The 16,858-nt window shown below is 39.1% G+C and overlaps 1 protein-coding gene and 1 long non-coding RNA gene across 13 annotated transcripts in view; both read left to right on the plus strand.

The window, feature by feature from the left end:
* Positions 1 to 5,195: 5,195 nt before the first annotated feature.
* LOC127945990 (high affinity cAMP-specific 3',5'-cyclic phosphodiesterase 7A) overlaps positions 5,196 to 16,858 on the plus strand; it is a 35,380-nt gene continuing 23,717 nt past the window's right edge. For 7 of the 12 annotated variants that reach the window (XM_052542223.1, XM_052542224.1, XM_052542225.1 and 4 more), the window contains exon 1: positions 5,196 to 6,275. In XM_052542223.1, the coding sequence (XP_052398183.1) occupies positions 6,138 to 6,275 (138 nt within the window). In that variant the 5' untranslated portion in view covers positions 5,196 to 6,137. Of the gene's footprint in view, positions 6,276 to 10,453; positions 11,627 to 16,858 lie in introns of those variants that run through there. The other 5 variants (XM_052542249.1, XM_052542252.1, XM_052542230.1 and 2 more) reach the window with 4 other exon arrangements.
* LOC127945994 (uncharacterized) lies at positions 11,712 to 15,639 on the plus strand. The gene is made up of 2 exons (XR_008150991.1): positions 11,712 to 13,098; positions 13,200 to 15,639. It is a non-coding gene; the product is annotated as an uncharacterized LOC127945994 (long non-coding RNA).

Here is a 16,858-nt window from a genome sequence, read left to right on the forward strand (position 1 = left end):
GTGGAATAATTTATTTTAAATTTTTAAAATGCTTTTCACACTCAGAAAAAAAGACTCTTTTAAGAACTATTCATTAAAAAAGTTCTTTGGTGAAAACAAAACTGGTTCTTGATGTGAAAACTCCCTTGAGGAACCTATATTTTTAAGAATGTATTGTTAAAGGGGTCATTGGATGCCCATTTTCCACAAGTTGATATGATTCTTTAGGATCTTAGGGAAAAGTATGTAACATAGTTTGGTTAAAATTTCTCTATGGTAGAACACCCTTTTACCCTATCAAAAACATCTCTTTTCAGAGCAAGCTATTTTGTAGAATTTACCTTTAAATGCAAATGAGCTCTGCACTTTAGAATCAATACATTTATGTGAGGAACGATCCATTTGATACAACATCAGTATCAAAAGTATCAATACTTTAGGATCGATCTCCCCATCCCTAGACTGTTTACCTTAGCCGCATTCATCCTGAAACTTGTATAACCTTATGCTCACTTCTTCTGTGGTGAAGCTGGAACACAAATTATTTGCGCGGTCCCCTCACACCTTCTCCAAGCAATCTGTCCTACACTCTTACCAGCACTCACAGACGTCATCGGCACATCTCTCCTCAAAGGCACCTTGCCCCACTGCATTCAACAGGCTCGGGTAACCCCACTCCTTCGATTAATAGCGAAAACCCTCGAAAGACTTGTTTTCAACCAGGTAAACTTGTTTCTTTCACATAACAACAAACTGGACGCTAACCAGTCAGGTTGCAGTAGTGGCCATTCAACTGAGACTGCACGACATTGGCAATCAGCAGGTCCTCCTGTCTTCCCTCTCATCACTTGGCATCACAAGGATTCAACTTTGCTGGTTTGAATCCTATCTCACTGGTAAGTCTTGGACTGGGGTGGGGATGGATCCATAGCATATCAAGTGGTCTCTGGGGCTCCTCAGGGATCAGTTCTTGGACCCCTCCACTTCTCCATATACTCAACATCACTGGTTCCCATCATACAGGCACATGGCTTCTCCTAACAGTGCTATGCTAATGACACACAGCTCTCTTTAATTTCAACCAGATGCACCATGGATCTCAGGCTGCCTGGCAGACATCTTGGTATGGAGGAAAGAATATCACCTACAACTCAAACTGGCAAAGACTGAGCCAGCTAGGTTCTTCTACAATTACTCTATCAACTTCAGTAAGAAATCTTGGTGAAACCTTTGATGACCAGCTGACCGTCAAAGACCACATTGCAAAGACTGCTCGATCTAGCAGGATTGCATTGCACAACATCAGAAAGGTCAGGTCCTTTCTAACAGAGCATGCTGCACAACTTTTGTCCAGGCCCTTGTCATTTCTAGGCTGGACTACTGCAATGCTCTTCTGGCTGGACTTCCATCAAGCACAATCAAACCTTTACAAATGATTCAGAATGCAGTGACACGACTGGTCTTCAATGAGTCCAGAAGAGCCCATGTTACACCTCTCTTTATCTCCTTGCACTGGCTACTGGTTGTGGCTTGCATCAAGTTCAAGACATTGATGCTTGCATATAGAACAGCCACAGGCTCCGAACCCGCCTAATTCCACTCACTACTACGAATATACATACCCTCCAGAAGTCTGAGATCCGCTAGTGAGTAACACCTCGTGGTATCATCATAGAGCAGCTAAAAATCACTTTCCAGAACATTCTCATTCACCATTCCTGGCTGTTGGAATGATCTTCGCACCCCTATCCGGAATGCTGAATCTCTGACAATTTTCAAGCAACAGCTGAAAACCCATCTCTTTCAAAGCTACTTGACTTCATTGACTGTTTGGACACACTTTGGGAGCTGATGCTTGAGACAGTGGAGGAGGTTAAGATGCTCCAGGCTTATAGGTGTGGAAATTAATGTGTCTTTATCATAGCTGAAGGGAACAACAATATGATTGCAGATTAACAAACAAGCGAACATGACACACAAGCACATTCAAGCAAAAGCCAGCATATATTAGTACTGTTAAACAAAGCAAAACCTAATGTACGTCCTGTGCTCTCACCGAGCGCTCTCTCCTCCGCATCATGAGTAGACATGCCCCTTACTGCTGACTGACTACAAGTTTGTTTTGGCTCTCAGCCCAACTCACTTTTCTAAAGCGTTTTTGAAAAAAAAAATACATACCCCATCTTTAACAAGATTAAAAAAAAAACACTATACTTTATACACTACTCATTATAGGGTGGTTGTGTACACAAACTGCCAACACACATTTCAGTTCAAACAAATTGTAAAAGTGCATGTAGCATCCGATGACCCTTTTAAAGGTTATTTATGGAACCATAGATGCTAATAAAAAGGACCTTTATTTTTAAGAGTCTACACTGAACAAAATTATAAACGCAACAGTTTTGTTTTTGCCCCCATTTTTCATGAGCTGAACTCAAAGATCTAAGACTTTTTCTATGTACACAAAAGGCCTATTTCTATCAGATATTGTTAAAAAAATCTGTCTAAATCTGTGTTAGTGAGCACTTCTCTTTGGCCGAGATAGTCGATCTACCTCACAGGTGTGACATATCAAGATCCTGATTAGACAGCGTGATTATTGCACAGGTGTGCCACAATAAATGGCCACTCTAAAATGTGCAGTTTTATCACACAGCACAATGCCACATATGTTGTAAGTTTTGAGAGAGAATGAAATTGGTGTTGCCCATGAATTTAATGTTAATTATTCTACCATAAGCCAGCAAAGGCATTTCAGAGAATTTGGCAGTACAGCCAAACAGCCTCACAACCACAGACCACTTGTAACCACACCAGCCTAGGATCTCCACATCCAGCATCTTCACCTCCAAGATCATCTGAGACCAGCCACTCGGACAGCTACTGCTACAATCGGTTTGCATAACCAAAAAATTTCTGCACAAACGGTCAGAAACCATCTCAGGGAAGCTCATCTGTATGCTCTTCGTCCTCATCGGGGTCTTGAACTGACTGCAGTTCGACGTCGTAACCGACTTGATTGGGCAAATGCTCACATTTGATGGGGTCTGGCACTTTAGAGAGGTGTTCTCTTCATGGATAAATCCTCATTTTCACTGTACAGGGCAGATGGCTGACAGCATGTATGGTGTTGTGTGGCTGAGCGGTTTGCTGATGTCATCGTTGTGGATTGAGTGGCCCATGGTGGTGGTGGGGTTATGGTATGGACAGGCACATGCTATGGACAACGAACACGGGGGCATTTTATTGATGGCATTAATAAAATGAGGCCCATTGTTGTGCCATTCATCCACATCACCTCATACTGTAGCATGATAATGCACGGCCCCATGTTGCAAGGATCTGTACACAATTCCTCGAAGCTGAAAACATCCCAGTTCTTGCATGTCCAGCATACTCACAGGACATGCCACCCATTGATCATTTTTGGGATCCTCTGGATCTACGTATACGACAGTGTGTTCTAGTTCCTGCCAATATCTAGCAATTTTGCACAGCCATTGAAGAGGAGTGGACCAACATTCCACAGGGCACAATAAACAACCTGATCAACTCTATGCAAATGTGTTGCACTGCGTGAGGAGAAATGGTAGTCACACCAGATACTGACTGGTTTCAGCATTGTCTTCTCTTCTGGGTCTGTTGTGACTGAGCGCATTCACTGCAGTGTAGTGATATCAATCTTTCGTTTGTTATCTGGCTCGGCTCGGTGTTCATCTTCAGTTCTCTCTTCACAGCAGTTAAGTCAGTGTACTGTTTGACTAAATTAATTACTCCGGGATATTGGTTTGTTTTAACTACGAGGGAGTGTCGGCCACATGAAAAAAGTTAACAGCTTAAATCATTTGTGGATTAATGCTTATTGGAGACCCGAACCATTCCAAACGATTCAGTTTGATTTGGTGAACTGGTTCAAGAAGATCCGGTTACATCGAGTGATTCGTTCAAGAACCGGATATCACTACACTGCAGTGAACGCGATCACAACAGACCCGGAAGAGAAGACAATGCTGAATAAAGTCGTCGTTTTTGTTATTTTTGGAATAAAATTTATTTTCGATGCTTCAAAAAATTCTAACTGACCCTCGGATGTCACATGGATTACTTTAAAGATGTTTTTATTACCTTTCTGGACATGGACAGTATACCGTACACACACTTTCAATGGAGGGTCAGAAAGCTCTCGGACTAAATCTAAAATATCTTAAACTGTGTTTCGAAGATGAATGGAGGTCTTACAGGTTTGGAACTACATGAGGGTGAGTCATTGATGACATAATTTAGCTTTTTGGGTGAACTAACCCTTTAAAGACTGCTATTGATGTGTTGTCATGCAATTATCTGGTAATATCTTAAGCAAACAAACACTCTAAAGGCAAATCTGAAAGAAAGAAATTTGTTAATGTGTGATATACTAAGTGTGATCACACTCACAAAATATTTTTTTTCTTAGTTTCAAATAAGCCTGGCATTCTATGTTACGAATATTATTGACTTTCTGACAAATGGTTTCTCTTCGTCTTTTGTAAGTCTCTTTGTATAAAAGTGTCAGCTAAATGTGTAAATGTAAACACAAGGATGTCTGCCATAGGCCTACAGGTACGGTAACATGAAAATAATATTTAATTCACTGGATTATATATCCATTTGACTGCCAGGTTTCTTTAATCTGTTAAAAAAAATTGCTCTAACCCTTATATGATATAGTTTGGTGGTCAAGAGATGGTCTCTCATCGTGGTTTCAGTTTGGTCTGGGCAATTATTGATCAGGCTATGAAAGTAACTTAAGCTGGTTGAAGATTTGTTTCTCAGCAGGGTCTTTAAAAGCGAGGAAGGGAAAAACTATGACGAGTGAAATTTTATTTTTCAAAAAGAAAGAAAAAAAACTTTTTCTTGTGGGTTTTATTATTGAGAGAAGTTAACAGTGGATCATTCCTCACGAATAACTGGATGACTCATACCGAGAAAAGGTAATCACTGGCAATGATGTAGACCGGCTGCAGGGCAAACCCCGTTGTAGTGGAATACCCTTGTTGAGGTCCGTACAGTCAGTGAACGAGTGCATAAATCAAGTCTTGAAAGCATCGCCAATGAGATTCGCCGTCTCAAATTCTCTGCACGATGTAGACCAATCGGAACGGGCGTTACATAAACTGCAGCACGACTATTGGCTCAAAGAGACGAGGACGTTTTGTAAACGCTTTCTGTACAACCCCATCTCTTTCGCAGGTGGTGCATGTTCTGAAACAGCTTGCAATGTTCAGGAGTAACTGAGACTGTCGTTTGTAATAAGCGTAATTTTATTTCTAGTTTCGCGTTTTCTTTTTGACACTGACCGAAGAGCATGTGCGGCGTGGTCGAGGGGCGTGTTTTTATTCCACCAAGGCCACTTTCTTCTGGTTAATATACAGTGCTGCATTGAGTGTGTGCTGAATTACGGGTGCTATCCGTGTGTCTGCATTGAGAAAAAAAAATGAGAGAGAGAGAATAAACGTTCATGCAGCGCAGAGCTTGAATGAAATCCGTCGTTAAACGGATACAAGTTCACGTACATTTATTTAGACATTCGCAGGATCTCTCCGTTTTCTCCTCCAAGCATCGGCATCGGGGTTTGAAGTGGTCATGCCTTTTGTTTTAATTTGGGAGACAAGACTGCGGAGCCATTTGCACGATGATGATGATTCACGACTGGACGGAGTTTAAAAAATGAGGAAGCATTTTTTTCTAAAGATACTAAAAAGATAGAGGAGAGGCCTTGTCGTCCCGAAGGCCGTGATCTGTGCATGGGAAAAGGGAGAAGAAAGGAAGAAAAACGAGCCAGATGAATAAAAATCGAGTGAAATGGAGCACGAGACACGCGCGTGGGGAAATACGGACCATATCAATAATGACGGCGGTGTGCGCGACAACCAGATCGACCCGAACAAAATGAAGCACTTCGCCTCTTGAGCATTTAAACTGATATATATTTTTTATTTCCAATTTTGAAGGAGAGGGGATTCCCGTGCTTTTAGAGAGTTGCAAACAGCGCTCAAGTTCCATGCAAGTTCTCCTCTCCGCCTTCTTTTGATTCCTTTGATTATTTCACTACGTTACTTTGTTTTCGGCGGGTTTGAATTATTTTTGACCCGGATCCATAGCGTTGAAATTATTCAATGGAATTATGTTATCAGTTACCGGTTTTGCCTCTAGACAGGCCGGTTCCCAAACATGTTCTCAGCCGGAGGGGAGCCATTAGTTTCAGCTCCAGTTCCTCTTTATTCGGAGCCCCCGACCCGAGGCAGCTGTCACAGGTAAAGAACAAAACATTATGGCTGTGTGTCAAAACCTAGCGAGCTGCCTACCTAGAGAATCAGCCGCGCGCTCCGAACGTTCAGTCGAATGCTCAGAAATGTTGCCTGTAGAAGGAATTTTACAGTTCTGGTTCCGATTTACTAGTAAAGATTGCTATTTAGATTTAGTGCTTTTAAATAAATATTTGAAGAAAGAAAATGTAATTCGTGTTACTTTCTTTGCTCTGCTATCAAATGACTTTTTAATGAATGATACACATTCCATTCATTTGTTTACTTGTGTATTTGACATATCATAATCATAATAACTACTAGCTGTCATATTAACTAGTCACAACCCCACGTTTCAGGTGTACAGCATAACTTGGTTGTGTACGAGTCGAACATGGCGAAAGAATTAAGCGATTCTGGTTAATTCAGCAGCCATTCAGTCTGATTCATAAATTCTTTTGATTCACTAAAAAGAACCGGACAACACATTCGTGAACTCTCAACGCAAACGAACCTCTTGAAAATCTTCCAATTCCTGTATTTGTATTAATTGAACTGGCTCTTCTCACTACTAGGTAGGCAGCTCACAAGGTTTTGAGACGAGGCTCGATTTCTGTTTATGCTCCATTATTAGTGTGGTGGTTTGGGGTTGATTTATGTACTCCGAAATCCCCAAGTGTCAGGGCTTGACAAGAGACAGCGTTATTTTCCCTAATTGTCTGTTGTCGCTGTCATACTGAGGTGTTGGCAACACAAAATATGTTTTTTGTCCCTTTGGGCCACATGCTGACAGTCTTTTCAGGCTGAAAGTGTGTCACTCTCCCCCCCTCACACACACACACACACACACACACACACACACACACACACACACACACACAATGTTTGAATTTGTTGGGATCCTTTTGGACAGCCCTCTTGCAACTTGTTACTCAGTGTCCATTGGGGAAATTTGAGGTGTTTCTCTGCTACTCTAAAAAGCTGACTGTTTCATCTGGTGCTTTTAACCCTGAAAAGCCTTGACGTGTGAAATAATAATCAGAAAGGTCAATTTTTTAATTAAACCGTTTATTGAACCCTTTGTAAGCAAGTTTGTATATATATTTTGTATCACATTGGATGCATCAGGCTCATATAGTGACAATATGGAGCTCACACTTGTGAAAGAAAAACACCTCAGAGACCAAAATGCATGATATTTTAATAACAGTATATCAGACTACTTGCATATTATGCCTATAAATACCAGTTACTAGTTTTATGATTAAAACTCAATAAGTTTTATTGTAGGGCAAAACATATAATGCAATGCAATGCAATAATGATTGAAAGATAAACGTTCCTCAAAAGCCTGTTGTATCATATTTCATAAGTACATTTTAACATTTGTCTAAAAATTATGCATGGATGATCGTGTAAATCTACTGTTAAGTTAAATCTTTAAATATTACTAACGACATTTACAAAAAGTTTACCTCAAAAGTCATTAAAGATTTCACAACAAAAATACATATGTAGCATGACCTGAAGGTGAATATTTTGACTTATGCTAAAAGGTATTTTACTTGCTAAGAAATAGTCAGAAAATGTAGTAGATTGTGTTGCAACAGGTTTTTCAGCAAAGTTTTGATTATGTTCATAATTTAAAAGGCTTTAGAAATTCATATATGATACCATAAGCTTTATAGGGTTAAGTAGCATTGCATGTCTTTCAACCATGTTGAAATGGATTATAAATTGTTGCATGCTTTTTTAAAATAAAAATATATACTGATGAAGCAGTAAAACAGTTGCTTGCACATTGAGTAATATATTGCTTTTGTGTGCTAGATGTCGAGTATAAAGGCGTTGAATATGCTTTTAAGATGAACTGTAATCTTTCGTTGGCCTGTACTGAATCTTTAATGGGAGATAACGCATATCTCCAAGTCAAAAGATTGTCACTCACTGTACTTGATAAAGTGCATGATAAATTTACTAGTCTTGCAGCAAGCTCACACAGTGAGAGATAACATGTTTCGCTAATGAAAGAAGCCCTGCAGGGCTTCAAGGCCCAGAATTTCAGATGTAGTCAGTCAATAATAAGGGTCATGTCACCAAGCAACCGCTTGTATTGGGAGTTAGATTAGATAACCCTTCTGTCCAGTGTATTGCCTCAACTGCCCCTTATTGTCTGAGTCTACCAGATGCTATCAGCATCTTTTAAGTCAATCATATGCAAATGTATTTGACTACTGCTTTTCTGGTCAAACTACGGATTGCAGAATGGTTGGAATTGTTATAAAAGAACAACAGTAACCACATTAGCATGGTATCATAGATTTTCTAACTCGCTCTCAATCCTAACAGGTGTTCTGTCAGGGGAGTAATTGTTTCCCTCGGTTTTTAATACAATTTTGAGGTCCATTGGGAGTTTGACCTAGAATGCATTGAGACCTATTTGCCTCTGTTAATGGCATTGCTTTGGCAAGCTTTGTGTAAAAAGCATTCGTCCCTTATCTCTGTCTGTTATGCTGCACGCATGAAAGCCCAGCAGCAACAACCGCCTTCTCTAAAAACACAATGCCTGACTAAGTGCCTCCCAGAGAGCTTGCTCTGAAACCTACCAAAGCTCTGGCTGGAATTTCATCTGTGGGTGGAATGTGGGATAGACCTGGAGCAGCTCTTGGCCCTCGGTCTTGACAAGTCCAGGCCTTTGTGCTCCCTTCGTATGGAAGGGGTGTGCATTCGGGATTTCTGTAGTGACTAATAAACTGGTCACATTTGCCTGTTCCCGACCCAGCTCGCAGTGCAGCCCTTTAGAACAATATTACCATGAAAAAGATGAGATCAGCCTGGTCTTAGATTTTTTATGTGTAGCCCAGCTTTCCACCAAGTTAAGGCCACATTTCTAGTCCTGTATATATTTAGTTTTTAAAATATTCTAGACTTTGTTAAATTGCTTGAGAAACTCAAGTGTTATTTCCTGTGTTAATGTGGGCTTAAGTAACATTACATTCATGAACTGTGCAAGTTCTATTCAGTTTGGTGTATTGGATTGGATGTTATGTACAGTGCAAGATGAGTCATCAATATTTTGCTCTGCTCTTCTAAAAGAGAGTGTTGTAATCATATTTTATATGTATAATAAATATTTATTATCAGTAGTCACTACTACAACTTTTACTACCAGTAGTAGTAACAGCAACAACATATATTTTATGCAATTAATAATAATAATAATATAATCAATATTAATATTAATATATTGTTAATGGCATATTTGTATGCATGTTTACGTTTGTGTTTGTGTGAATCTATAGCTATAATAATAATAAATGTTAATATCGTTTTAAATGGCATGTAAATAGGAGTATTTTTTTTAGTAGGCATATTATTATTTTAAATGTGTATTATTAGCAAATGCTATCATTGTATATGATAATATTAACATTTATAATATCACTGATGCCATTTACTATCATAATATTAACATTATTATTAAAAGGATTTTTTATTGATATCATTGGTAGTAGTGGTATACATTTTATGCAATAAAATAAAATAAATGAAATAATATTAATATTCGCATTGGAAATATATTTGTATAAACAAAATATTAATTAAAATATATAAATAAAGTGTATACATCTTTTATTTATATATATGATATAATTATTATTATTTTAAATAAATATGTATATCTGCTAGAAGTTAATGTTCAATTTTTATGAGAAAACCAGCATATAAATGGCTTCAGAGCTAACAGACATAGACTGAAAGCTATACAACACATTTGTTTTTTCATGGTTTTAAAGTAGTTTGATGTCGTGCTATTCAATGAGAATAATGTCGAACCATTGTTTTTACAGAAATTTAGAAGAGTTTCTGCACATTTGGCGATAAGAGAAAGTGTTTAGCATCTCCATGCATCCGATGATTATTTGTATTCATTTTTACAGAAGTTGTTGAATATTCCTTTTGTAAAGCTAGAGAACTTGTTTGACTCAATGTTTTGTAAGTTTGAGCCATGTGTTAATTAAGGTCTGAAATAAAACAGAATGAGAACTTAAATATTATGTGATTTAGTATGCTTGCTTATCATAGGAAGTCATAAGAAATGACTCTTTACAGTAAGGTAGTAGCCTAGTGAGAACAGGGTGTTGGGGGGGGGGGTCACCTTTTTTTCTCGATTTCATCAAACCGCAGTTTTTTGCAAGTTCCCCGCAATTTCGTCGCATAAGATTGCAAAAATATCCCGCATATTCCATCGCATTTTTTAAGAAAACCTGCCGCAAAATCAAGGATTTTTGCCCGCAACAATCACAAAAATAATCCACGTTTTTCTGGAGAGACTGTATAAAGCACAGCATTCAACAGATTGTTGTATGTCACAAACAGTGCCTCAGAGTTGGAGCAGAAGCATTTTAGATGGTTATATGCACACTTTGCAGGCTTGTAGAGGCAGGGCAATTATCTTTTGTAAACATTGAATTTTTGTGTTCGTGCAGTCATAAAACATAAGTGACTGTTGCAATGCGTGTGTGTGTGTGTAGGTGCCCCTCGCTGCTGTGTTTGTTAGGCTACCATTGCAGAGGGAGGTTGTTAAGCATGTGCCTGGACTCTGGGGGCAGTGGTTTGGGTTGCAGCCAACACCACAGATGGCCAGGATCTCTCGCTCTCTATCGTCATTCTTCTCTTCACTCTTTTCCCCCTCTCAACTTCTCCCACACTTGTTTTTCTCAAACATGCTTTTGTAATAACCGGCTTCCCAAAAAACGAGGGTGTTGCGATTATCAGTCACAGTCTGTGTTTTTAGAAATGTTACATACATGCCCAAACATACTTAAAAAAACAAAGACAAGGGAGCGAAAGACGTCACTCACATTGTGTTTAGTAAATTGCAACATGTGTTTTCAAGAATCCCAATAACATGCAAGATTATGACGTGCTTTCTAGCAGGTTAAGGCAGTAAAATTTTATCCTGCCGTGTCTCTGATGTGCCTCACTCGTGATTCACACACTTATTCATGTGCTGCGTTACTTTACTGCGTCAATGACTTATCAGCAGCTCAACAGCATGTTTTTGCCGTTTAGGCAGAGCAGCCCGTTCCAGAGCGGCATGTGAAGTATTGCGGTCCTCCAGTGTGTCCTCCATATCTGTGGGCTCTTCGCTGACACTGTTGGCATCTAGTTTGTGCATTGAGAGCCAAACGTATATCACATCATTGTGTATGTTTGGCTGGAAGACCGTTTTGTTGGAGGTCATATCAGCGGTGTTTGGTGGTGCAGACAGGGAGTGGAGGATTTTTTTTGTTTATCTCACTCATGCGATAAGGTTTTTTTTGTGCTGTGTTGGACTGACGTAGTTTCAGGATGTGGTAAGAATGTGGAGGGGGTAAGAAGTGTTACTGTTCGGTTTTCAGTATTTCACAACTTGCTGCTGGTGTGTGTAAATGTGTGAGTAACCCTTGCACTGCCAAGACTGCTTTCACATTCAACATTAAGTTTCAATTGCGTTTGCATTCGCTCCGTGTTTATAGTTAGTTTTTCTGCTGTTCAGGTCAATAGGTTTTAAAGACGCAGTTTGAAAGGAGGCACATCAGGATGGCGGGTCTTGTGCATTTATGTATTGTGTTCATTTGGAAATGACGCAAATCTCCGCCCTTGTTGACAGGCATCTATTCAGTATCTCACCGTACTGATGTCATTTCCCTCACATATGGGCCCCAGAGATATTTTGTTTGGGTGGCATTTCTGCACAATAAACACATTGTAATTTTGTTTTTTGTTTTTGAGTAATTCTTATACATGATGTTACTCATTACTCCAAAACTTCAGTTTTTTTTTTTCTCCTGATATGATCAGATTTATTGTATTGCTTCAGTTTAAATTTGTTATATCTGTATAATATATTTAAATGACATTAAGGTTGTAATTAATTGATTAATATATAAATTAAAGTATTTGATAATTTTTAGTTTGGTGGAATATAGTGGAATTTCTGCAAAAGCAATCCCTTGCGATGAGCTCTGTTTGGTTTGTTGGCTTAACGCAGTGACCGTTGAATGTCATGTCACAATATAACACTGATTCACTTCCTGTCACGTTAATCCTTGTTAAACCACAAAACGGCCATCAGCAAATTGTGCTGCCGTCTAGCAGTAAGGCTACCCAGATCTGTCACTGAAAATGCTGAGTTCACTTACACAACGTGTTGAGAAGTTTAACAGTAGGAGGGACCGCAGGTGTGACACAGTTTACTGGTGCTGCTTAATAGCCTTGTTCATGCAAACATGCCATCATGTACTTACATTTGTGTTGTTCCAAACCTCTTTATTTCTTTAACACAGAATAAGATATTTTGAAGAACTGTTTCTGGCAATGCAAGTAATATCACTGAGGCCTTAAACAACTTTGGACTCTATTGACTTTCATTCAACTGACAAAAATATATTTTTTTATGAAGGAAGTCATACAGGTTTGGAACAACATGAAGAAATTGAATATAGTGCAGGTGTACTTAACTAATAAGTTGCACCTACTTAAGATATCTTGAAGAATGTTTCAGCTGTTTTTGTCTATTCAGTGAATGTCGTTGGCTCCTAAAAACAAGAAGAAAGTCATACAGTATTGGAACCACATAAAGAAAGAGCAGGTGTATTTAACTAATAAGATATTTTATACTGCGACCTGACCGATTCTATAACCTGCGCAATAAAAACAGCGTTTATGTCTTGGCACTTACAGGAATGTGCACTACCGTTATCCAGCATCTCACAGCATGGTGCTATAACTCATGAGGACACTTTGAATTTATGAGCCCCCTCCAAGGCCTGTTCCTCTAATCTGAGTGAGTTTAGATGCACAACGTTGGATAAGGTTTAATGGGGATCTGACTGGGTTCCTCTTTTGTTTGCTTGTTCTGACATGAACCCACTCCCTTTTTTCTAGCCTGCAATTAGACAAGAGGAAGAAATAAGTTGGAGCTTGACTATAAACTGACCGTTATCACCTTCACGAAACAAAATGCAGATAACGTGCTTGGAGAAAAGAACCCAGTGGCACACCCGACCCAAGATGACCTTATTATGGTGGCCTTTGTTAAATTTTGAACTTAGTCAAGTTGGATCAGTATGAAATAACCATAGCATAACTGTTATGTGCAGTTGTGTTTAGAAAAAAAAAATACAGTAGGTCCCTGTATGTGTGTTTAACATCACAGAAAATTCTAAAGAGGCAAATGGAATTAGTTATTTACTGTAAAGGGAATTTGCAGTGTTTTACTGGGTGATGTACAGTAAATAAATCGACTGTAATAAAACTGTGTAGAAGGCCTACAATGAAGTGCTTCTGCAGCATAACTGAACCAAATTCATTGATTATATATAAATATGTAATATATAATAATGTTTAAAAAAAGTGTAAACAAATTGTAAAAAAAAAAGTTTATAGTAATAAACAACATGCAGTATAATAAGGGCTGGGCGATATATTGAATATTAGCGATAGTATCGGAATAATTTTGACGACGATGTAAAATTTGAATATATCGGCAATATTGAATATTTCAAATTCAAGCATACTTTCCCAAAAGAACGCGCCGAATGTCCAAAAAAGGAACCTGTAACTGCTGACTGCTCTACGCCCCTCTACTACGAGAGCTTAATGATAGCGGTTGCCAGATAACAAGAGTTTAAATCTCAGATTCAGAGCTCCACTGTTACAAGGATACATTTTCTGCCCGGTGTTTGCTTATTTTAAGCAATCTGGCAACCATGCGCACGTGCTCACTCCTCATTGCGGAAGAGCCGCCAACGATAATCTGAAAACACTAACAAGCTGGAATTTCGCGATCTAATGAAAGCGCCGTTCAGCCGGTCTGTGTTCTGTCGTGAGATCTCAACTGTATTGTTTGCATTTGTGATCGCAAAATAAATGCACTTATTCGACCGCTGATGTTTGAATAGAGAAACATAGGCTATGGCCAATTGGAATTACTAATGAGAATGAGAAGTTGTCGTCATAGCACAAAGCCCCTCCCTCGATATCACGGTCTCCGCCATGTTGGAAGGATACCGGCGGCGAAACCGGATTGTTTACATGTGTTGTTAAGAGGAGGTTCTCGCAATTTTTACCTTCATGCACACATATGGACATTGGGAATTATATTTTTTTTTTTTTTTAAGTTACTACACAATGCAGGAGTTTAAAAGCCACAAGTCTTTGGAAAGTTACGAGGCTTTCTGCTGTGGCTGGGTCCATCTACAGCAGGTGAAGAAAACAGTGTTGTACAGGCCAAAGAAAGTTTATTCACATGCGTTTTAGCGTATTGTAATTACATTGCATTTAGAATGCACTTCTTGACCAAAATGACAAAGTAATTAACTGCGAATGAACACTAGACTGTAACGAGATGTTCAATGTATACGAAAGTTTCCAACATGTTTTGATGTAGGCTATAGCTGTGTATGTTTAGTTATAATTTGATTTTAACCCAATTGGGGGCTGCAAAGTGGACAAACCAGTTCTGGGTTAGCTAGGGTAGTTAAATGTGTGATTGCGAGATGTAAATGTCCTGGTTAGATTAAAGCCATTAACAGCGTGAATGCAAAGTGACTTACATTGTAAACAATATCCATATGTGTGCACTGAGGTAAATTGTTCAGGTCTCTGTGCTGCTGCAGGGAGCTGCCTGAGAGCTTCTCCAAACACCGCTGTTTTGCGTTTGGTGTGAGCTTGTTCCTGTAAGGTCCCCTTTCTTTCACCTTATGTTTTTGCATTGCTTTACTTTCTTCCTATTCATTCTTGTATTCGTAGATCCGTCTCGATCTGTTCCGCCGACAAAATAAATGCGCAAAAATGAAAGCGCTCTGAAATGTTTAGTCGCGCCTCTGTGAAGTTCTGAAGGTATTGCCCCTGGCAACAGATAGCGTATCCTGCCATCAGGGCTGACCGGCTCAGACCCCTCCCAAATCGGCACGTGACTCCTCAATCTCAATTGGGGAATTTCACTGATATGTTTACCAGTTTCCATAATATAGACAGAGAGAATGCAAAAGTCTTGGATATTAATTTATATATATTTATATATAAGAAATAGCTATGTGCTTCAGCAACTAGCTCCCCATCTAAGAGGATTTTTAATGTCAGTAGGAACATAGTTTCATGCCACATATTGTCAAAAATTTTGACAATATCGAGATATCATTTTTTTTATATATCGCCCAGCCCTAAGTATAATGTTTGCATTTCTTTCCCTTACTGTACCGAAAATGAACCGAACCGTGACTTTAAAACCGAGTTACGTACCGAACCGTGATTTTTGCATACTGTTGCACCCCTAATATATATATATATATATATATATATATATATATATATATGAACAAAATATTGTACATTACAATTGCAGGCTGTAAGTGGCTGCACAAGTGAACTTGACTGTGATAGTCATGAAGATATAGCCTAACTCTGTGAAAGCTTTCTTTCCATAACATGGCATTTTTTTTTATTTTTTTTTACTGACGTGTTCACATCATAGTTTTATGTAGCCTATATGACAGATATGTTTTGCCCCGTTGTCCTTAATGGTACCTTTTTTTTTCAAAGTGATTCAAGCAGTTAGAAGCCATCATGACCATACGCGTTTGTGTTTCAGCAGGGAGTGGGGTGGGCCAGGCCATGAGAGTACCACGGTACATACCATGGTTTTTCGGTACGATTTAAATATCATTACACCCCTAATATATATGACACAGACATGCAAGTTCATTAAAATTTACTTCACAATTGAACTCATTGTTTTTTTTATAGTCATGATGTTTCTCAGTGTAATTTTTTAATGTAAAATATAATTTATTTCTCATACGGTAAGGTTGTAAATGTGGTGCTGATAAGAGCTTGGTCCAAACCCTGATCTGTATCAACTGTAATCAGACTTGGAGTTGGCAGAACTTCGACCAGTATCAAACAGATCAATCAGAAATGTTGAATGTTTTTTTTTCTGTCTGAACAGGCTGTATTACATTGACGAAATAAAGCTGAGTTTATGGCCCTGACTCCCCTTATGACGTGCTGTCAGGGATTTTTGTTTGGACCCTGGCTTGAAAGTCAAGAGCACAGGGTCAGGAACAGGAGCCTCATTGGGGACCACGTCATGCTCTCCATCATTACACTTCCTGTGTTTGACTGAGGAATCCACAGCTGCGATGGGCCCTCCCTCAGCCGTTAGGCTCTTTTGCTCTCAAATGCAAATACGTTCGTCGTCAGCTGTGCTGTTTATTAGACATGTGACCCAGCCCCCATGTCACCGATGTAACATTTATATGATTGCCAGTAAGTCTGCCCTGGGAGAAACATTCAAAGCAGAGAAGATGTTGGGTTTGGGCGCAATGGTGGGGTTTTCCCAGGCTGTAAGCGAAGATGTTTAAAAAGGAATGATATTTGATTGTGGCACTCATTCCACATATGCTGTCTACAGGTTTAAATGTGTCTTGCTTCTGCGAAACGGGGCCATTAGTGTCTTTGAGTTGCGAGAAAAGTCTGTTTTCTGTGACTGTGGTTTGCGGGGGTTCGTCTCATCCAACCTGCTGTTCTGCTATTTATGGAAA

Source organism: Carassius gibelio, chromosome A24 (genome assembly GCF_023724105.1).
Source record: "Carassius gibelio isolate Cgi1373 ecotype wild population from Czech Republic chromosome A24, carGib1.2-hapl.c, whole genome shotgun sequence".
Classification (NCBI taxonomy): Eukaryota; Metazoa; Chordata; class Actinopteri; order Cypriniformes; family Cyprinidae; genus Carassius; species Carassius gibelio.